We start from the raw sequence: 22,618 nt of genomic DNA on the forward strand, positions 1-22,618 counted from the left end.
GGTGCGGCAGGGAACAAGCTGGGGAAACTGGGTCCACCTAGACCTCGGTCTCTTCATCCGGAGCGTAGCTCCCCTTCCCCCTCCCCAGAAACCCACACAGGAAAGAGGTACGGACCGGGACCCGCTCGGGACGGGCAGAGGGACCCGTAGGGAGGCAGGAAAGACGGTCCCTGCCAACATAGCCCCATTCACCCCATTTTTCCTTTTTGTCTGCCATAAACTGGAGCCACTTTGCATCTACCCTTCCCCCAAAGCAAACGGCATCCTCCCACCACCCTGCAGCTGGGCCCCCCACTGGTCCCCGCTTTCCCGGCGGAGACAGCGACGCGAGCCACCCGCGAGCCCCTAGCCGAGGGTGAATCACCAGCCAGTTCGAGTTCCCACACTTTATCTCAGTACAGTTATCGCGAGAGTCCCGGGGCCGCGCCGGCGTGCTGTACGCACGCGCAGTCTGTCGCGGGGCCGGCCGGTGGTGCCGTCGGGGCGGGGAGAATGGCCGCCGCGCCGGCCGGGTGAGGTAGGGTCACACGCAGGCGCACTCGCGCGCCGACAGCTCGTGCACCGTGTGGTAGCGGCTGTGCGCGTCCAGGAAGGACACCTCGTCCTCGTAGGCCGTCGGGCGGCAGCAGGGCTGCGCGCGCACCCGCTCCCGCCGCAGGCGCCGCCGCTGGCGCAGGCGTCGCAGCCCGAGGTCGTAGACGCGCGCGGCGGCCTCGCAGGCGCCTGCGCAGTAGCGGAACAGCACCGTCTCGTCCGACGCGTAGCCCAGGCCCAGCTCGCTCACGCGCACCTCCAGCTCGCGCAGCCCGCACGGCCGCGCCCCAGAGCGCGCACGCGCGCGCCGCCGCCGGAAGCCCGCCCGACGGCGCGGACCTGGGGGTCGCCCAGCCCAGGGCGTCAGCTCGCGCAGCTCCACCGCATCCGGGGCGCCCTGCAGCAGTGCACGGTCTGCGAGGGGAGGAAGAGAAAGGAGGCGGGTCAGTGGGTGCAAGGGATGGGAGGGAGCCCCCTACCCTTGCTGTACCCCTGCAAACGAAGACCCTTGCTGGGACGCCAGACCTGGACGGCTTCTCATCTCACTCCCAGATCCCAAATTTTCACACCCTCTTGCTGAACTGCTCATGCACCCTCTCTGGGCGGCACTGGAGGGCACGTACATACACCCCTACGCTGGTCCAGCACCCCTTTCTGAACCCTGAGCCTATATTGGCTGCCCAGAACCTGGTTCATCCTTTCTGGGCTGCTTTCCAGCCCGTCTCACCTTGAGCTAAGCTGACCGGGGTCTCTAACTCACCTCCTCTGGGCCCCTCTGTCACCCCATTGTTGCTCCACTCTCCTCATCCTCTATCGCAAATCTATATGGACCCCCGCCCTTATGCTGGGCTGCCCCAGGACACTGGTGTACCCTCTCTGGGCAGCACGGGGGGGGGGGGCTGCTTCCCATGCCCCATCCCTCTTTAGTGAGGCTGTCATAGGTCTCTATCTCTAGAGCCCCTTCTTCAGGCCCTGACGTTTACTCTGAGTTCCCGGGTGTTTCAGACTCCCTCCATCCCCGCTGCCCCACTGTGCAGTGGAGCCTCAGTTTCCTTATCCAAGAAACGAATCGGGGTGGGTTTCTCAGAATGCAGAGGAGCAGCAGGTACTGCAGCCTACTGCATTCGAGGCCTGTGTGGGGCCCCCACTCCATGGAGTGACAGCAGCTACTGTCAGGGCCACCCCCATGTGACAGGTGACAAAACGGACCATCCCAAGGTCACATCGTTACCAGGTGGCCGAGAGAGACGGGCTTAAAGGACATTCTTCCTGCCTTCACCGTTCACCCAAGTTTGGCCCAGGTCCAGCCGCCTTCTCCCACACTCGCCAGGAGGTGCCCAAGTCACCGATTCCCAGGGCCTGGCAGCCTAAATTTATTACCCAAGCACTGGCTCCACCCCCAAACTCCGAAGCCCCAGGAGAGAAGTGCAGACGCTGGAATGACAGGCAGCGCTACTGGCGGACCAGAAGGCAGGGGACTCCCAGCCCCAGAGCAGGTGGCAGTCACGCTTGTGGTTAGGAGAGGAAATCTTGAGTTTAGTCCCCACCTGCCCCCAGGGCTGGTGCACCTGGCTGTCAAAAGAATGAGCCTCTGGGTGGCCCTGGGGAAGGAGGGGCTGTCTGTCTCCTGGGGTTTGGTAGGGGAGGAGATGTCTGTTCCCACAGGGGGTCTCAGAAACAAGACAAACTCAGCCTCAGAGCCTGACTCTGCCACTTTCGCCACTTGCAACCTCAGGCCTCAGTTGCCCTGTCTGTTCCATGAAGCTTGCATGATCTCTGTCTTGGCTGGGGCTGAGAGGGTGGGAAGTCGGTGCGGGGGGGTGGCCAATGACTGAGCAACCTAGTCCGTGTTCTTAAAGCCATGGAGCAGGACTGGAGTGGCCGGGACTGTGCTGGGGGGTTAGGGGCACGCCCAACCCTAGAGGGGTGCATCGAAGCAGACATTTGTGGGCTTGCCAGATATAATACAGATACCCGGCTAAATCTGAATTCCATATCAACAATGAATAATCTTTTTTTTTTTTTTTAATGACACGGAATCTCACTCTGTCGCCCAGGCTGGAATGCAGTAGTGCGATCTCGGCTCACTGCAAGCTCCGCCTCCCGGGTTCACGCCATTCTCCTGCCTCAGCCTCCCGAATAGCTGGGACTACAGGCGCCCGCCACCGCGCCCGGCTAATATTTTTGTATTTTTAGTAGAGACGGGGTTTCACCGTGTTAGCCAGGATGGTCTCGATCTCCTGACCTCGTGATCTGCCCACCTCGGCCTCCCAAAGTGCTGGGATTACAGGCGTGAGCCACCGCGCCCGGCAACAATGAATAATCTTTTAGGATGTCTGTCCCTGCCTCTCTGCAACGGGGCTGGCTGCTTGCACGGGGGGCTAGAACACAAAGTCCCCAGCCTGAAATTCCACCATGGAGCCTAGAACATGGGGACTTGGGGACTCAGTGGCTGCTCCCTTTTTGCCATAGGGCAGGCAGGCACCCGTCCATGGGCCCTGACCCTCCCCAGTGCCTGAAATTCCTCCATTCCTGCTTTGCCCCCCTCAAGTCCTGGAGCACTGGCTTTTGGAGCCCCACCCGGGTCTCTGTCTCAACGTCCTAGGAAGGACTTCGTGCCACTTGCAGAGAGGGAAGTGGTGGGAGGACAGAAGTGGAGCTCGTGCCGGAGGCCACCCTTGTGCATTGTAAGGACAAGAAAAGAGGATTGTGTGGGCTGGCAGGGGCGGGCGCAGACGTGCATGCGGGCGTACTCATGGCCCACACCCGAAGGCACTGCACACGCACCCTGCCGGCGTCTGCGTCTCAGATGCCCACACAGGCGCACGCATGGACATGTGCGTGGGCACAGGGGTCAGGGCCCAGGCACCACCCTCACCCCACAGCACTTGCGGTGGGGCAGGCATTAGGGATTGGTGGGGAGTTGGGCGAGGGTCTTGCCCTCAGAGTGGGCATTTCCGTGTCCCTATAGCAGTGCTTTTGCCCGTGTCTGTGCCCCCAGCCCTGTCTCTCCTCTCTCTCTCCACCCCCCCTCACCCCTCCAAATCTCTGGCTCTCTCTTCTGGTTTTCAGCTCCCGCTCCATCTCCCGCCTCCCCTTGGTCCCTGTCCCCTGGGGCAGATCCCTGGGACCTCGGATCCAGCCTCTCTCTCCTCCCCCCGCCCCCCCCCCCCCCCTGCGCCGCGGGGGCCAACCGGGCGAATGCCCGGGTCTAATCTCCATCTGGCCCCCACAAGACCTCAGGGCAGAGCCTAATTCCTTGTGACAGCTAAGCCGAAAGACCCCAGTTCCCAGAAGTCACCCTAGCTCCACCAGGCCATTGGGGGAATTTGCAACCTCCCTCCACCCCATCTTTTTTTAGAAAATGTATTTATTATTATAATGTTTTGAGACAGTTGTGCTCTGTTGCTCAGGCTGGAGTGTAGTGGTGCAATCATAGCTCGCTGCAGCCTTGAACTCGTGGGCTCAAGTGATCCTCCCACCTCAGCCTCCCAAGTAGCTGGAACTACAGGCATGCGCCACCACACCTGGCTAATTTCTAAAGTTTTTGGTAGAGATGGAGGTCTCACTACATTGCCAGGGCTGGTCATGAACTCCTGGGCTCAAGAGATCCTCCTGTCTCGGCCTCCCAAAGTACTGGGATTATAGGCAGGAGCCACCATGCCTTGCCCTGAATAATCTTTTAGGATGTCTGTCCCTGCCTCCCTGCAACGGGGCTTGCTGGCCCTATCCTTTTTTTTTTTTTTTTTGAGACGGAGTCTCACTCCGTCATCAGGCTGGAGTGCAGTGGCGCGATCTCGGCTCACTGCAACCTCCGCTTCCAGGGTTCAAGCAGTTCTCCTGCCTCAGCCTCCCGAGTAGCTGGGATGACAGGCACGTACCACCACGCCCAGCTAATTTTTGTATTTTTAGTAGAGACGGGGTTTCACCATGTTGGTCAGGCTGGTCTCGAACTCCTGACCTCAGTGATCCGCCCGCCTCACAGTGCTGGGATTACAGGTGTGAGCCACTGCGCCTGGCCGGCTGACACTATCTTTTAAAAACTTATGACCCCCGCCACCTCCCACTTCACTGCCTGAAATTCTACCCCTTACGTTGGGGGTATCTGACCCCACACAGAGGAGGAGCTTACACTGGGCCAGGCGGGCAATCCGGGTGTCCAGGGTTCGTGGCAGGCGGCGCAGTGGGACCAGCGCGGGTCCGAGGCGGTGGCTGAGAAGCAGGCCTTCTCGACACATCCAGATGGACAGCACGGAGCTGCAGAGCACTGAGGCCAAGGCTGCCGCCTTCCAGCGCTGCATCCTCAGCCTGCGGGCACAGGATGGTCCGCCGCACGCCCCCTGTCTGTCCCTCCAGCAACGAACAGGCGCAGGGCGCTGGGCCAGGACTCAGTGTGGGGCCTTTGACTTTGAACAACGCCTGCCAAATGGTCGATAATCACATGGGAATGGTCCCTCAAGGAACCATTGAACAAGGAAGGGGTTGGGCTCCGTGCCAGGAGTCACAGGGAACCACCCCCATTTGGGGGTCCCGGAGTGCCTTCCTGAGGAGCCGATGACAGGGTCCAGACTTGAACAAAGGTAGGAGTTGACCAGGCAGAGAAGAATGACATCACAGGCAGGGGACACAGCCAGTGCAAAGGCCCTGAGTCCGGACTGAGCGTGGCGTATCCCAGGAACAGCGAGGAGGCCGGAGAGACTGCAGCTGAGGAGCCAGGGGGAAGAGTGAAAGGAGGACAGGTCATTCCCGGCAGGTGGCACTGTAGGACAAGGGCGCGGGGAGGATGGTGGTTAGGATCGTCTGGAGGCAGGAATCCGGGGCTGACACTGTTCCCTACACGCTGGTGTCCTCCATTGACTCTGCCCCTCTCTGAGCCTGTTTCCCATCCAGATGGATAAGCAGGCCCAGAAGTAGTTAGCAATGGACCAGAGCTGCCCCGGACATTGAGTCCCAGCTCCGGGCTTTTGCACAGACAGGTCTTTCCCTGGAGAACACTTTTTCCCTCCTTCCCCACTGCCACTCCCCTTTCTTTTTCATTTTCTCTTTTTCTTTTGGAGATGGAGTCTCGCTCTGTTGCCCAGGCTGGAGTGCAGTGGTGTGATCTCAGCTCACTGCAACCTCCGCCTCCCGGGTTCAAGTGATTCTCCCGCCTCAGCCTCCCCAGTAGCTGGGATTACAGGCGCCCGCCACCACACCTGGCTAATTTTCGTATTTTTAATAGAGACAGGTTTCACCCTGTTAGCTATGCTGGTCTCAAGCTCCTGACCTCAAGTAATCTGCCCACCTTGGCCTCCCAAAGTGCTGGGATTACAGGCGTGAGCTACCACACCCAACTTCCTCTCTTTCTTTCTTTCCCTTCCTCCCTCCCTCTTTTCCTTTCTTTTCTTTTCTTCCTTCCTTTCTTTCCTTCCTTCCTTCCTTCCTTTCTTCCTTCCTTCCTTCCTCCCTCCCTCCCTCCCTTCCTCCCTTCCTTCCTTCCTTGTTTCCTTTCTCTCTCTCTCTCTTTTTTTCTCTTTTTTTTTTTTTTTTTAGACAGGGTCTTGCTCTGTCACCCAGGCTGGAATGCAGTGGTGTGATCACAGCTCACTGCAGCCTCCACCTCCTAGGCTCAAGCGATCCTTCCACCTCAGCCTCCCTAGTAGCTAGGATTGACTACAGGCGTGAGCCACCATGCCTGGCTAATTTTTAATTTTTTTTTAATTTTTTTTTTTTTTTTTTTTTTTTTTTTGGTTTAATAGAGAGGGGTGTCTCACAATGTTGCCCAGCCTGGTCTTAAACTCCTGGGCTCAAGTGATCCTCCCACTTTGGCCTCCCAAAGAGCTGGGATTACAGGTATGAGCCACTGTACCTAGCTCCCACTCCCCTTGCAATCTCAGCTTGGAGGGCGCCTCCTCCAGGAAGCCTTCTATGACTGCCTACCCTATTCACTTCAACCTCTGGCTGGTGCAGGGGCGCTAATGGGCCCCCAGCAATGCCCTGAGCTTTCCCCATTCGGGCACTGGGTGCTGTGAGTGCCTGGTGGCATCCTTCTCACTACATGTAGTCAGCATTTAATAACTCACATGTACACACCCACCACACCCGATGCTGTCTGGGCTCCTCCCCAGCGTCCCACGGCCCCCAGCCTGAGTTTACATTCCCCCTCCCAGCTGCCTAGTGTGGGGTGGCAAGGAGCCTGGCAGCCGGCCAGGTGTAAACATTTACACCGAGCGCTGAAAGCCGGGTTGGATGTGGGTCAGCGCCTCCGGGCCTGGGCTCGGCTCGTGATCCCCAGGTGCCCCCCCCCGCCGTGCGTGCACCTTGTACCTCCAGCTTTGCGCGCTGCCCGGCACCGCGCATAGATTTATTTGCGTGGGATTCGCATTTCATTTGCATGGACTGCGCCCCGTGTCCTGAATCGCAGAAACTCAAACCGCCCTTTCTCTACCCCGCTCACCCCCATGGATGGGGACCACAGGAGCTACGCACACCAGACCTTAAGTAACAAGACACATTTATTAAGCACCAGCTGTGTAACAGGCCCGGTGCTGAGCCCACGAGAGAGGCATTACTATCTCCATTTTACAGCTAGGCAAACCGAGGCACAAAATGGGTAGGGGCTTGTCCAAGGGCTAGAAAAGGACATGGGATTCGAATGCAGGTTCTTTGACACAGCACACACCATATGGGCTGGGCTTGGGAGCAGATGCTGTAGTCACCCCGAGAACTTGCCTCGCCACTATTGCTGGTACTTGAGACTCTTTGGTATTGGTGGTGGTTATTCTTAGTAAGGAATGAGCTCCCCAACATGAGGGCGTCTAAACAAATCCTAGACCAGCCTGGGGATCTATCTGATGAGAGTGAATTTGCAGGGGAAGTTGATTCTCCCCCAGGGCCAGCCCAGCTGGGTCAGTGGCACAGAATAGGTGCTCATAGACATTTGCTGAATGATGAATGAATGAATGAATTAACACAAAGAAGCTAGGCTGGCCGGGTATGGTGGCTCATGCCTGTAGTAATCCCAGCACTTTGGGAGGCTGAGGAGGGCAGATCACCTGAGGTCAGGTGTTCAAGACCAGCCTGGCCAATATGGTGAAACCCCAACTCTACTACAAATACAAAAATTAGCTGGGTGAGGTGGCATGCACTTGTAATCCCAGCTACTTGGGAGGCTGAGGCAGGAGAATCACTTGAAACCGGGAAGCAGAGGTTGCAGTGAGCTGAGATTACACCACCACTGTACTCTAGCCTGGGTGACAGAGTGAAAAGAAAAAACAAAAAAAAAAAAAAAAAAAAAAAAAAAAAAAAAAGCTAGGCACTGGGTGGCCCAGATTCTAAATTGGAGGGTCCGGAGTTTCATGTCTGAGTGAATGGATGGATGGATGGGTTTATTGGGAGGATGAAAAAGAGACCACAGTTGAAGTCTCTGGGCTTAGTATACAGTTAGTGCATAACAAACAAGGTGACTGTCATGAATGGACCTAGATTCACTGGGAGTGGGCAGGGGGGCCCTCCCTGAGGAGGTGACGCATGCACTAAGACCCAAGTATAAGAAGTCAGTCATAAGAAAATCTGGGGGCAGGTGTTCCAGGCAAAGGCACTGCCTGTGCAAAGGCCCTGGGGCAGGCCCACACCTGGCGTGTTTAAGGAACAGTGAGGAGGCCTGTGTGTCTGAGCAGAGTGAGCAGGGGAAGAGAGAGAGGAGGGGAGGTTGGGAAGGATGGAGCAGCTCATGCAGGGCCTTGTGTGTGGGCCATGGGCAGGACATTCCATTCTTGAGGTTTTGTGGAAGCAGATGGCAGCAGCAGCATTTTGTCAGATGTCAAACCCATCCCCTTCATTCCTTTGTGTGTGTTCTTTTGTTGTTGTTGTTGTTGTTGTTGTTTTTTGAGATGCAGTTTCACTCTGTTGCCCAGGTTGGAGTGCAATGGTGCAATCTCAGCTCACTGCAACCTCCACCTCCTGGGTTCAAGCAATTCTCCTGCCTCAGCCTCCCGAGTAGCTGGGATTACAGGCATGCGCCACCATGCCCGGCTAATTTTTTGTATTTTTAGTAGAGATGGGGTTTCACCATGTTGGTCAGGTTGGTCTCGAACTCCTGACCTCAGGTGATCCACCCGCCTCGGCCTCCCAAAGTGCTGGGATGACAGGCGTGAGACACCACGCCGGCCAATTTTTAAATTTTTTGTAGAGATGAGGTCTCATTGTGTTGCCCAGGCTGGTCTTGAACTCCTGGGCTCAAGCGAGCCTCCTGCCTTGGCCTCCCAAAGTGCTGGGATTACAGGCACGAGCCACTGTGCCTGGCTGCAAGTCATACCCTTATCCCCACTGTATGAATGGGAAACAGGCCCAGAGCTGGGAAGTGACCTGTCCGAGGTCATAGAGCCGGCATTTGAATGCTGGTGGTAGGAGGGAGGAGACAGGCAGGAAACCTACCCGGGCCCTGGACCTCTCTGGACCCCCTCTACCCTGCTTGTCCACACATTCAAGTCTTAGAGTGGTGTGACTCAGTTTCCCCATTGGACTAGAACAAGCCTTGGGCTGTGGTGGTCTGTTTCTACCAAGGGCCTAGCCCCAGCATGGCCTGGTCACAGGACACCCCGGAGGCCTTGGAGCTTCAGACTCTCCCCACCTAGAGCTCTGGTGGAGGGCAGGAAATCGGGGGGCCATCGGCGGAGGGGGCCCAGCAGGCAGGGCTGATTAGCAGCCATGAACAATGGGCCTCTCTGTTCTCGGGGGTCACCTAACTGGTTTGTCTCTGGCACGGACGCGACCAGGTGGGGGTGATGTGGGTGTGGCGGAGGGCACAGGGAGGGGGCTGGGTGTGCACAATGCATGTGCCTGTGTCCCAGAGGCCCTCGCCTGGGGAGGCATCTGTACCTGTGCATCTGCACAGAGACACACACTTGTAGGTACAGGAGTGCCCACGGTCATTTGCAATCTAGCCCAGGTCATCATCTGCGCCCTGAGACCCCTCCTCCTGGCCACACACACAGGAGTACACAGGTGAACATGCTGCCAGCACCCTTCACCAGAGCCAGGAGTTTGAACCAGCCTGGGCACAAGGTCCACATGCTAGCACACCTGCAAACTGTGTGCCCCACCATCTCATTCACACCCAGCCATCTGACTCATTTACACCCAGTCTTCTCACTCATTCACACCCAGCCATCTCACTCGTTCACACCCAGTCTTCTCACTCATTCACACCCAGCCATCTCACTCGTTCACACCCAACCATCTCATTCACACCCAGCCATCTCATTCCACTGTAATCCTCGTTCACAACCATCTGGGTACATCAATGCATCTCACTCATTCACATCCAGTCCTCACTCATTCACACCCAGCCATCTCACTCATTCACACCCAGCCATCTCACTCATTTCCACCATTCCATTCCGCCATCCTCCAGCCTTCCACTCATTCCATCCAGCGTCTCCATTCCATTCATTCCATTCCATTCCTTCCTTCATTCCTTCCCTCATTCCACCATCTCATTCCACCTTCCTCCATTCCATCCATTCCACCTTCTCCACTCATTCCATCCATTGTCCTCCTTCTCATTCCACCAGTCTTCTCATTCCTTCCCTCATTCCACCAGTCTTCCTCCATTCCTTCCATCCACTCATTCCACCAGTCTTCTCACTCATTCACACCCAGCCATCTCACTCATTCACACCCAGTCTTCTCACTCATTCACACCCAGACATCTCACTCATTCACACCCAGCCATCTCATGTCCTCACACTCAGGTTCTTTCATACTCGTGCACACGCACTCCCACACACACACACTGCCCATGCACACACAATCACACTCACGTGCTCAAGTATTCTCACTCGAGCACACTTGCACATTCAAATGCTCCCATATTTGGCTGGGTGCGGTCGCTCACACCTGTAATCCCAGCACTTTGGGAGGCTGAGGTGGGTGGATCACCTGAGGTCAGGAGTTTGAGACCAGCCTGGCCAACATGATGAAACCCTGTCTCTACTAAAAATACAAAAATTAGCCGGGCATGGTGGTGGGCGCCTGTAATCTCAGCTACTCGGGAGGCTGATGCAGGAGAATCACCTGAACCTGGGAGGTGGAGGTTGCAGTGAGCCAAGATCTCACGACTGCACTCCAGCCTGGGCGACACAGCGAGGCTCCATCTCAAAAAAGAAAAAAAATTAGCGCCGAGCATGGCAGTGCACACCTGTATTTGTGTGTGTGTGGGTGGGTGGTGGGTGGGTGTATATATGTGTGTGTGTGTATATATATATATATATAGTTTTTTTCTTTTTCTTTTTTTTTTTTTTTTGTAGAAACAGGGTTTCACTGTGTTGCTCAGGCAGGTCTCGAACTCTTGGCCTCAAGCAATCCTCCCGCTTCAGCCTCCCAAAGCACTGGGATTACAGGTGTGATCCGCTGTACCCAGCCAGTATTTTCATACTGACACCCAAACATGATCCCATGTACACTCAGAGGTTTCCAGGCTCACATATTCTAACACAATCACACCCACATACCAGAACACCGCCACGTGAATGCCCTAGTGTGTTTTCACACTCACATTTGAATATATCACGCTCACACGCTACGGCGTTTTCACAGTCACACTCAAACATGACCCACTCACACACTTGGATGCTTCCACCTCCATTCAAAACACTATCACTGGCCGGCAAGGTGGCTCATGCCTTTGATCCCAGCGCTTTGGGAGGCCAAGGCAGGAGGATGGCTTGAGGCCAGGAGTTTGAGACCAACCTGGACAATATAGGGAGACCCTGTCTCAGAAACGAAAAGACAAGACAAGGCCGGACGTGGTGGCTCACGCCTGTAATCCCAGCACTTTGGGAGGCTGAGGCAGGCAGATCATTTGAGGTTAGGAGTTTGAGACCAGCCTGACCAACATGGTGAAACCCCGTCTCAACTAACAATACAAAAAAAACAATTAGCCGGGCGTGGTGGCAGATGCCTGTCATCCCAGCTACTCAGGAGGCTGAAGCAGGAGAATCACTTGAACCTGGGAGGCGGAGGTTGCAGTGAGCTGAGATTGCACTACTGCACTCCAGCCTGGGCGACAGAGTGAGACTCCATTGCAAAAGGAAAAAAATAAAAGAAGATGAGAAGAGAACAGACAAAAACAGTCAAGGTCATGAAGGACAAGGACAGATGGAGGAGGAGTCTCAGATTGGAGGGGCCAAAGGAAAGGGGATCGCTAAATGTCATCTGGGATCTTGGATGGGCCCTGGGACAGAGAGAGGACGTTAGCAGAAATACTGGTGAAACAGCCAGGCTCAGTGGCTCACGCCTATAATCCCAGCACTTTGGGAGGCTGAGGCGGGGAATTTGCCTCAGCCCAGTTCGAGACCAGCCTGGACAATATAGTAAGACCCCGTCTCTACAGAAATAGAAAATAATAAATTTTTAAAAGACACCATTGGCCAGGCACAGCAGCTCACGCCTGTAATCCCAGCACTTTGGGAGGCTGAGGCAGGCGGATCACTGGAGGTCAGAAATTTGAGACCAGCCTGGTCAATATGGTGAAACCCCGTCTCTACTAAAACTGCAAAAATTAGCCGGGTATGGTAGTGCATGCCTGTAATCCCAGCTATTAGGGAGAGTAAGTGAGGCAGGAGAATTGCTTGAACCCAAGGCGTGGAGGTTGCAGTGAGCCAAGATCGTGCCACTGCACTCCAGCCTGGGCGACAGACCAAGACTACGTCTCAAAAAAGAAAAAAATCACACTCACACACTTGGGTGCTTTCACACTTGTGCTGAAATGTTATATCCACGTGCTGGTGTTTGCACACTCACACACTTGAACAATCCCACAGTCTCACACTAGGGTGTTTTCACACACTCAAGTATGATCCCACTCACAAACACTGAGGTTTTCCCCACTCACACGTGGTATGCTGGTCTCACAGAGACACACACTTGTAGGTACAAGAACATCTATTGTCATTTGTGCTCTGGCCAAGGTCCCCAAGACCCCTCCTCCTGGCCACACACTCACACACGCAGGGGTGCACAGGTGAACACGCCACCAACGCCCACAGCTGTAAACATTCCAGGGGGCACAGACACAGTGGGTGGAGAGTGAGAGGAGGGGAGGCCGAGGAGGCCGGGGGACTCAGGAGGGAATGGCCCCACCCTGACCACCGCCCACGTCCACCCCGTGGGGATCTCGCGTGCTGTCAACACTGCCTGTGCAGGGCCTGGCCAGAGGTCCCTTCCCAGTCCTGGAGAAAAGGTAGAGATCTTGAAGAACCTGCATTGCCTGGAGGGAGAGAAGCCTCCTTCCTTCCTTCCTCAGTGGAGGGGGCGGTCCGTAGCAGTGTGAGCTGCAGCAAGAAGGACCTAGGACAGACCTCCATTTCTAGCTGGAGGCCACACAATCCCCAGAGCTGGGGAAGGAAGGGAAATGGACTCAGAGAGAAGCAATGAGCAGCTCAATGTCGCACAGCTACACAGGCCCTTCCAATCAATCCAAGCAACAGACAGCTGGCCCAAGGGTGTGTGTTTCTGGCACCTTCCTTGGTGATGCCAGGAAATGTTGCTCATTATCTTTATGCACAGCCAACGCCCTGGCACCCCCACATCCCTTCGCACCGAACTTCCCAGGGGACACCTGCCGGGCACACCCAGTCCCAGGGATAAAAGCCTCTGTCCTACAGAACGCCCGGTCTCAAAGAGTGGCACCTGAGAGAGGAAGAAGCGGAGGACCTCTCTCCATGTAGGCACCTCTTCTAATCTTGGGGAGGCCTGGAATTGAGGTCTAGCTTAATTTAGCAAACTCCTACTCTACCCTGAAAGCCCTAGCTCCTACAGCCCCTCCACCAGAAACCCTTCCCTGCTACCCATTTCGGCCACCCCCAAGCCATGGGTCCCTTCCTCTTGCCTAGCCCTGTGAGCATGGTGTCTGTGCCCATGACTGTCTTTGCTGGATAGGAGTTTCTAGAGGGACATCTTGGGCTAAGTGTTTGCAGGGCACGGGGCTGACTTTGAGCATTCAGTTTACAGAGGCGTGAGCTTGCTGCAGGTCCCAAGTCTGCACAATTTTGCCTGTAGGGGTGCTGCCCTGCACACACTTCTCCTTCCTCTCCACTTCACTCCTGGTCCTCCTGTGACTCAGTTTCTCCTTTTTTTTTTTTTTTTTTAGACAGAGTCTGGCTCTGTTGCCCAGACTGGAGTGCAATGGTGCTATCTCAGTTCACTGCAACCTCTGCTTCCCAGGTTCAAGCCATTCTCCTGCCTCAGCCTCCCAAGTAGCTAGGACTACAGGTGCCTGTCACCACGCCTGGCTAATTTTTGTATTTTTTCTTTTGAGACGGAGTCTCACTCTCTCACACAGGTTGGAGTTCAGTAGCGCAGTCTCGGTTCACTGCAACCTCTGGCTCCCGGGTTCAAGCAATTCTCCTGTCTCAGCCTTGCGAGTAGCTGGGACTACAGGTGTGTGCCACCGTGCCTGGCTAACTTTTATACTTCACCATGGTGGCCAGGCTGGTCCCAAACTCCTCACCTCAGGTGAGCCGCCCACCTCAGCCTCCCAAAAGTACTGGAATTATAGGTGTGAACCATTGTGCCCAGCCCCCATCTGTTTTTTTTAGAATAAAAAAAAGTTTTTTTTTTTTAATAGAGACAAAGTCTCGCCATGTTGCCCAGGCTGGTCTCAAACTCCCGGTCTCAAGCGATCCTCCCATCTTTGCCTCCCAAAGTGCTGTGATTACAGGTGTGAGCCACCATGCCTGGCCTCCCATCTTCAATAGGGCATGAAGGGTGCCACCCAGCACTGTGGGAAAGCCAGGGAGGACCTGGAAGAGCTTGACCAAGTGGCTCTTGGGCTCTTGCTACTGCCCATGGGCAGAGGATGCCAGGCTGTGAAGCCAGCATATGCCAGTGAGGAAGTGCCTGTGTGTGTGAACGCCGCGGCATACACGTGCTTGTGCGCCTGTGCCTCTGTTTTCCCCAAGTGCTGACAGCTTGAGGGCTCACAGCTGGGTCTGTTCCTAGGGCAGCCTCCTGGTCTCCTGTTCCTAGATGGCCTCTGGAAGTTCCCTGAGGTTCCACTGATGGGGAAACTGAGGCCCCATGAGGGGCAAGACTTGGCCAGGGGTCTGGGCCTCTCGAGGCAAGACTCAGTGATTCTGCAAAACACAAAACAAATTCCACAGCCCACAAAAATGTGCCCCCTCCCTCAGAGGGCCCCAGGGCCTGGGCCCACCCCATGGGGGGATGAGGCGGCCAGGACAGCCGCAAGCTGGCGACACACATCTGGGGGCAAACCAGGAACATCTGGTGAGCACAGCTGGTTCCGATGCTGCGTCTGAGGGGCCAGAGGCCAACCTAGGGGGCGGCTTTTTGTGTCGGGTGGTGCCAGGGGAAGAGGTCCAGCCTCTCCTCTTCTTCCCCCAGCACAGAAACTGAGTGCTGCCCAACTGCTAGAACTATCGCTGGCTCCCTGCTACCCTGGACATCAAGTCCCGGCCCATAAGCTTGTCTTGAGGGACTCTGGGTCTGCCTTTGCCAAAGTGAAGCTGAGCGCTGGATGGTCAGGAATAGTGGTTTCTAGGGAGGAGTATGGTGGCTCCTTTGTGATCATACTAGTGGTAAAATAATAATAATAACTGGGCCGGATGTGGGGGCTCATGCCTATAATCCCAGCACTTTGGGAGGCTGAGGCAGGTGGATCACAAGGTCAGGAGATCAAGACCATCCTGGCTAACATGGTGAAACCCGTCTCTAAAATACAAGAAAGGAAGCGGTAGCAGTGGCTCAAGCCTGTAATCCCCAGCCTTGCTGGGAGGCCGAGATGCGTGAGGATCCGAGGTCAGGAGATGAGACCATCCTGGCTAACACCCAGTGAAACCCCGTCTCTACTAAGAAATACAAAATAGCGAGGTGGCAAGCGCCCTGTAGTCCCAGCTACTCAGGAGGCTGAGGCGGAGAATAGAACCAAGGCCAAGGCTGAGTGGGAGCTGAGATCAAGCCACTGCACTCCAGCCTGGAAGCGACAGCGAGACTCCGTCTCAAAAAAATAAATAAATAAAATAAAAAAAATAAAATATTTCTAAAAAAATTAGCAGGCGTGAGGTGGTGGGTGCCTGTAGTCAGTTACTTGGGAGGCTGAGGCAGAATGGCAGACAGAGACAGGCTTGCAGTGAGCGAGACTGTGCCACTGCACTCCAGCCTGGGCAACAGAGTGAGAGACTCACAATGTAAAAGTAAAATAAAAATAATATGGCACAATAATAATAACTGGGCGGGTGTGGTGGCTCAGCCTGTATTCTAACACTTCCCCAGGAGGGTCAAGGCCCAGGCCCGGATCATTTGAGACCAGGAGTTGAGAACTCAACCTAGCCAACAGGTATTACTCCATCCCTAGAAAATAAAGAGCGAGTAGTGGCTCAACCTGTAATCCCAGCACCTAGGGAGGCCAGAAGCCAGGTGGATCCTGAGGTCAGGAGATCAGAGACCATCCCTGGCTAACATGGTGAAACCAAGTCCTCACTAAAATACAACAACCCGAGGCGTGAAAGTGGCTGAGCCTGTAGTCCCAGCTACTGGGAGGCTGAGGCAGGAGAATGCGTAAATTTGGGAGTGGAGCTTGCAGTATGAGAGCAGTCCCAGCGCCACTACGCTTTCCAATAGGTGACATGAAAATGAATAAAATCTCAAAAAAAAAAAAAAAAGAAAAAAGAAAAACCTTAGGTGTGGTGGTGCATTCCACCAGTCCCAGCTATTCGGGAAGCTGAGGCAGGAGAATCACTTGATCACGGAGGTTGCGGTGAGCCAAGATCGCTCCAATGCACTCCAGCCTGGGTGACAGGGCGAGACTCTGTCCTGTAATAATAATGTCAATTATAATTGCAACTAACATTCATGAACAACACTATTAGTGCCATTCAAAGCACTTTACATGTAGTAACTTGTACCAAGGTATGGACTATTTTATCCCAATTTGGTAGGCAGGAAAACAGAAGTCCAAGTGGAAAAACTTGCTCAGAAACAACTTAGCTTGGTTGGCAGGCGTGGCTCGAAGCCTGTAATCCCAGCACTTTGGGAGGCAGGGCAGGCGGATCACGAGTCAGGAGATCCGAGACCATCCCTGGCAAACAGAATTAAGGGGAAACCCGTCTCTACTAAAAATACAAAAACTAACCCGAGTGAGGTGGTGAGCGCCCGCAAGTTAGCTAATCGGGAGGACTGAGGCAGGAGAATGGCGTGAACCCAGGAGACTTGCAGTGAGCTGAGATCAGGCCACTGCACTCCAGCCCTGGGGCTGACAGAGCCAGACTCAGTCTCAAAAAAACAAGCAAAGCGGTTGAACTGGGATTTGAACACAGGTGGTCAGCAAACTCCTACTCATTCCTCAAAGGCTCACTTCCAGCACTCCTCCCTGCACATTCTTTTTTCTTTTATTATCCAATCAATGGCTGCATAACTAGCCTGAGACAAAAGTCTCGCTTTGGAGTGCAGTGGCACGATCTCGGCTCACTGCAACCCCCACCTCTGAGGTTCAAGGGATTCTCCTGCCTCAGCCTCTCGAGTAGCTGGGACTACAGGCGTGCACCACCAGGCCCAGCTAATTTTTTTGTACTTTTAGTAGAGATAGGGTTTCAACATGTTGGCCAGGCTGGTCTTGAACTCCTGACCTCAAGTGATCCTCCTGCCTCAGCCTCCCAAAGTGCTGGGATTACAGGTGTGAGCCGCCACACCCCACCGATAACCTATATATTATTTTTCTTTTTTGTTTGTTTTTTGAGATGGACTCTCGCTCTATTGCCAGGCTGGAGTGCAGTGGAGCGATCTCAGCTCGGTGCAACCTGCGCCTCCTGGGTTCAAGCGATTCTCCTGTCTCAGCCTCCCAAGTAGCTGGGATTACAGGCACGCACCACCATGTCCAGCTAATTTTTGTGTTTTTAGTAGAGACGGGGTTTCACCATGTTGGCCAGGACGGTCTCGATCTCCTGACCTCATGATCCGCCCACCTCGGCCTCCCAAAGTGCTGGGATTACAGGCGTGAGCCACCGCGCCCGGCCATAACCTCCATATTCTTAACCACGTGCTTTCTGACCTGTCTGACAACAACAATAACACCACCAATAATAGTAACACCCAGCAGTGTTGGCTATTCCATTTATTTAAAGGCAGACACTGTGATGACTGTCTTTCCCTACATTTAATTCTCCCACATTCCCTGAAAAACATGCTATTATTACTAGCCCTGTTTTCCACGTGGGGAAACTGAGGTGCAGAGAAGTAGCTTGTTCAAGGGCACACAGCAAGCAAGTGGCTGAGGCCGGTTGTGGTGGCTCACACCTATAATCACAGCATTTTGGGAGGCCAAGGCGGGAGGGGGGCTTGAGGCCAGGAGTTCAACACAAGCCTGGGCAACATAGCGAGACCCTGTCTTTACAAAAGAAAAATAAAATGTTTTTAATTAAAAGTATTAAGTGTCTGAGCTGGGATTGGAACCTGGATCCAACTCCAAACTTGTTCTCTCCCAGAGTCCACAACTACTGCCTGGGAACCTCCTGGCCTGTGTTAACAAGAGGAGAGGTGAGAGAGGGGCTTAGGCCCTGCTGTTGGAGAGAACAGTGGCGCTGAGACCCAGGGAGGTACGAGATTTTCTTAAAGACACACAGGAGGGCAGACCTAGCAAGTAAAAGGCCTCAATGGCAGAAAGTCCTGAGTGCCAGGCTGGGTTCTGCCTCCAGCACACGAATTAACCTGACAAACACTTATTGAGCGCCTACTGTGTGCCAGGGCCTGGCTGGGGACCAGGGACTCGGTGGTAACCAAGGCTACCCTGGGCCCCTCCCCGAAAAATTCACCATCCAGTCAAGGAGGCAGATAATAAATATGAAATAAACAAGGTAATTAGATGTCAAGAGCATGAAAACAACAACAACAAGAAACCAGGATAGGGCTGGGCGCAGAGTGCCTCATGCCTGGAATCCCAGCACTTTGGGAGGCTGAGGCGGGAGGATCGCTTGAGCCCAGGATTTTGAGACCAGCCTGGGCAACACAGTGAGATCCCCGTCTCTACAAAAAAAAATTTTTTTAATTAGCTGGGCTTGGTGGCATGCACCTGTAGTCCCAGCTACTCGGGAAGCTGACGCAAGAGGATTGCTTGAGTCCAGGAGGTAGAGGTTGCAATGAGCTATGATTGCGCCACTATAGTCTGGGCGACAGAGCAATACCCTGTCTTGGGAAAAAAAAAACAAAAAAACTCAGGATGAAGCCATAGTGACTAGAGGCTGCTTCTAGACTGGGGAGTCAAGGAGGGCTTCTCAGAGGAGGAAGCATTTGAGCTGACACCTGAATGACAGTAGAGAAGCCAACATTGAAGATCTGGAAAGTGTGTTCCAGGCAGAGAGCTGCACGTATAAAGGCTCGGAGGCAGGACCGTGCCTGTTCGAGACGACCAGTGTGGCTGGAGCTCGACGGCTCAGGGAGATGAGGTGGGAAGTCACGAGGGCCCTGTGGCCTGCAGGGTCAGTGTCCCGCAGTCCCCCACCGGCGCCTGGAGCTCTCTCTTCCTGCACCCGCCACCCAGCTGCGTCTGGGGAGGGAGGCTGGGGAGCGTGTGTGTGCCAGCTTCTTAGGCCCACCGTTTCTGGCCCTGGCCCTCTGTGGTTGGCTATATAGTTGCCACCTTGACCACACCAGGCTCTTGGGGCTGGCCAGGCTGCCCCAGAGCTGGCCTCGAAGGCATCTGGAGCTGGCAGGAGGGGGGTCCCCGGGGTGGGATGACAGGATCAGCCTAATGAGGCCTGGCATGGCTAAGCAGCTGGCACAGGGCCCAGCAGGTGGCTTGAGCGGCATGGGTCCTCCGGGAGCGGCCAGGACACCACAAGACGTTGGCCATCTGATGGAAAGGGAAACTGAGGCACAGACCCCAGATGAAGGTTAAACCCTAACACTGGGTGAGACTGGGAACCACTCCTCAGTTTCCCAGGAAACAGGTCAGCTCAATCATCTTGTCTTTTTTCTTTTGAGACAGGGTGACAGAGTCACCCAGGCTGTCACCCAGGCTGCAGTGCAGTGGCGCAATCTCAGCTCACAGCAGTCTCGACCTCCTGGGCTCAAGAAATCCTCCCACTCCAGCTTCCCAAGTAGCTGGGACCAGAGGGGGACGCCACCACACCTGGCTAATTTTTGTATTTTTGGTAGAGATGGGGTCTCGCTATGTTGCCCAGGTTAGTCTGAAACTCCTTGGCTCAAGGGATCCACCTGCCTTGGCCTCCCAAAGTGTTGGGATTACAGGCATGAGCCACTGCACTCAGCCATCATCTTTTCCATCTCCACAAATTCAAATTTTGCCTTGGGTCGTGACACACTGTGCTATTTAAGAACAAACAGTGCCCTCTCTCTGGGCCTCAGTGTCCCCACTTGGGAAGTGGGGGCCACGCTGCAAGCTGGGCCTGCTGTCTGATTTCTTCCAGGGCTCGCCCGAAGCCTGATTTCATTTGGATCTGACAGGGAGACCCCTCCATTCCACCATCATCATCTCTGAGAGACCCTTCCTGCAGACATGCTCCATTCACATCCACTCCCTGTTCAGGCTTCCTTCAAGGCCATTATCAGCCCTGCAAGTGCAAGGCTGGTTTGGGAGCCTCCTGTCATCTCCAACCCCGAGCCCCAGCCACCACCTCCACCTTGAGGCCCCAGAGCCTCTGCCTCACCTTGAAGGACCAGGGAGATGCATCGCTGAGGAAACCCACAGCCCCCAGCAAAGATAGCCCAGCCCAGTGACTCCAGATACATTAACAGCTTGCACCTCTCCAATCTGTGTATTTAGCCCCTACCTCCAGGGATACAACCTTGAGTACCCCAGCCCAGTTCTTCCTCTGCCAACCTTCTAGAACAGTCTCTCCCACACTCACCAAGGCACCTTGACTATTCCATGCCTCCAGATCATTGCATGCACAATTCCCGCCTCCTGGAATGCTTTTTTTTTCCCCACTTAGAAAACTCCTATTCATCCTTCACAGCCCCACCTCTGAGGCCCCTCCTCCAGGAAGTCTTCTCTGATCCTCCTACCCTGAGGTAGAGACCTCCATCCCCACTCTGCGCTTCCCCAGCCCTGTGTCCCTGGGTCTAAATCTGGCTCCCTTGAAGGACAGCACCCAACAACTCTGACACCAGTCAACCACGCCGTTGCCACGGACACACATTTGTCAAAACAATCTTTTGATTGTGTTATGCCCGGCTGCAAACTCTTTGAGTCCCTTCTGCCCGACTCTTAAAAGCTGTATCCTCTGTTCGCTCCCTGAAAGCTGAGGCCTGAAACCCGAGGGGGCCAGTGCTGATGGTGGAATTTCAGAGCAGTACCCAGTTGAAGAGGGGAATGTTTTATTTTCTTCCCTGCACCCCTAGAAGAAGCTTTTTGCAGCTCCCTGGGGGTGGAGTGGCTTCGGAGCTGTGAACCTCGGGAGTCTGAGGATGAAGGGAGGAGGGAGGGGTGTCCAAAGGGCCCCAAGGCAAGAAGCTGGGGGTGGGAGAAGCTGGTAGTGTGGGTGGGATTCTGCCCCACACTGACATCCTCTGAGGCTGGTCACACCCCAGCCAGGCTTCCTCAGCCTGGGGCACTCAGAGACAGACAAAGAGGGCCATGGAACAGGGACAAGGATGTAGAGAACAGGGAAAGGGCAGGGGAGACAGGCAGGAGGGAGGAAAGTCAGGGGTCTGGCCTCCTGCAACCCCCTGACTTAAACCCCTGGCCCCGCTCCGCAGATCTGGACCAATGACCAGCCCTGCAGGTAACCACAGGCCTGTGGGCAGGACGGATGCGTTCTGGAGAGGGGGCAGTGGTGGCATTCACCCTGGGAGAGCCATTTCTCTCTCCAGCACACCCCCCTCCCCACCAATCTGTCTGCAGCCCCCTTGGGCCTAATGACTCCTAATCCACAAACCACCTCCTGGGACAATTCGGGGCTATGCCCCTGCAGGAGACACCTTTTATAAAAAGCAGGAAAAGCAGGCACAGCCTCCCCCCACTTCAAATCCAGGCTTTGCCCTTAAGAGACCCCCCCTCCACACTCCAAAGGGTTTCACGCCCTCTGGTGGCTGAACGGGCTGCTCCAGGAGACCAGAGGGCCCGGCCCTCACCGGAGGACACCGTGTCCCCGGCGGCGGCGGCGGCGAGCAGGGAACGCGCCACTGACAGATGTTTACTTCTGCGCGCAGCTGGGCCGCGACGGCAGCCCCCCGCCCGGGCTCTGAGGGATCCGGAAGCCCCCCAGCGGCCCCTTGGAGACCACATGGCTAAAGGGGTGTCTGGGTCTCGCCCTCCTAGAGGCTGAGGAGGGAATTCTGGGGAGGGTACTGTGCCTTCCTCAGATGCACACTCGGAGGTCTTAGGAGGCAGGGTTGCGCCCGTCCCGTCGGACAAGGACACCGCGGCCGGATTCGGGCTTGGAGAGCCGCTTAGGATCTAGCTCCACACGCCCGCCCCTCCCCACGCGCTGACCTGTCGCCCCCGACCCCTCCCTCATATACCCGTTGGCTCTGCTGCAGGAGGGAATCCCCTGGTCTATTCGGAGTCCTCAGCACCCTCCATGCCCCGTCCATGGGGCGGGTCGTCCCAAATCGTGCAGTGCCCCACCTGCCCGCCACCGCTACGCCCCGCGCCCCACACCTGCTGTGGGCGCCAGACCTGCGTCAGTGGCGGCCGCGCCAGCCCAGCCCTGCCCCTGCCGCGACCGCCATCCCGGGGCCACCTGGGCCGCGGTGCCCCGGGGGCCCGGGCCGGAGGGGCGGCCGCAGGCAGGGTGCGGCTGGGCCGGCCCATGGGGCCCCAGGCCGCTTAGCCGCGGGCTGCGGCCATCCCGGCCCGGCGGGGGCTGGGGCTGGGGAGTGCTGCCAGGTGCCCTGGACGGCCGGTGGCTCGGAGGGCGCGGGGCGCGGGGGCGCACGGACGGCACAAGCGGCCTCGGCGCCCAGCGCGGGGCTCCTGGGCGGCGGCGCGAGGGACCTGGGCGCTCGGAGCGGCTCCACGGCGCGCTCTCCCGCCGCCTCCGCCGCTCCCGCCGCGGACGGCTCGGCCGGCGCGGGGCCGGGGGCGGGGCCGGGGGCGGGGCTGGGGGCGGTGGCTCGGGTTTCCCTG

At 55.9% G+C, this 22,618-nt stretch overlaps 1 protein-coding gene across 3 annotated transcripts; it reads right to left on the minus strand.

Moving 5' to 3' along the window:
• Window positions 1-371: 371 nt before the first annotated feature.
• On the minus strand, window positions 372-22,190 carry NRTN (neurturin). Of its 3 annotated transcripts, none has more exons than XM_003914732.4 (3): window positions 22,151-22,190; window positions 4,667-5,238; window positions 372-948 (listed from the first exon to the last, which is right to left on the minus strand). In XM_003914732.4, exons 2-3 carry the CDS (start codon window positions 4,833-4,835, stop codon window positions 524-526), a joined length of 594 nt encoding a protein of 197 aa, XP_003914781.1. In that variant the 5' UTR covers window positions 4,836-5,238; window positions 22,151-22,190; the 3' UTR covers window positions 372-523. The 3 variants fall into 3 exon arrangements, with proteins under 3 accessions (XP_003914781.1, XP_017807606.1, XP_031515943.1); XM_017952117.2 differs by having other exon boundaries at window positions 4,667-5,293; XM_031660083.1 differs by lacking the exon at window positions 22,151-22,190 and having other exon boundaries at window positions 4,667-5,626.
• Window positions 22,191-22,618: the final 428 nt, after the last annotated feature.

Source organism: Papio anubis, chromosome 20 (genome assembly GCF_008728515.1).
Source record: "Papio anubis isolate 15944 chromosome 20, Panubis1.0, whole genome shotgun sequence".
NCBI classification, from domain to species: domain Eukaryota; kingdom Metazoa; phylum Chordata; class Mammalia; order Primates; family Cercopithecidae; genus Papio; species Papio anubis.

Coding starts and splice junctions, on each gene's coding strand:
- NRTN (XM_003914732.4), bottom strand. CDS start 4,835: ATGCAGCGCTGGAAGGCGGCAGCCTTGGCCTCAGTGCTCTGCAGCTCC. Junction 949..4,666: donor GATTGCCCGCCTGGCCCAGT/GTAAGCTCCTCC, acceptor CTCCCCTCGCAG/ACCGTGCACTGCTGCAGGGC.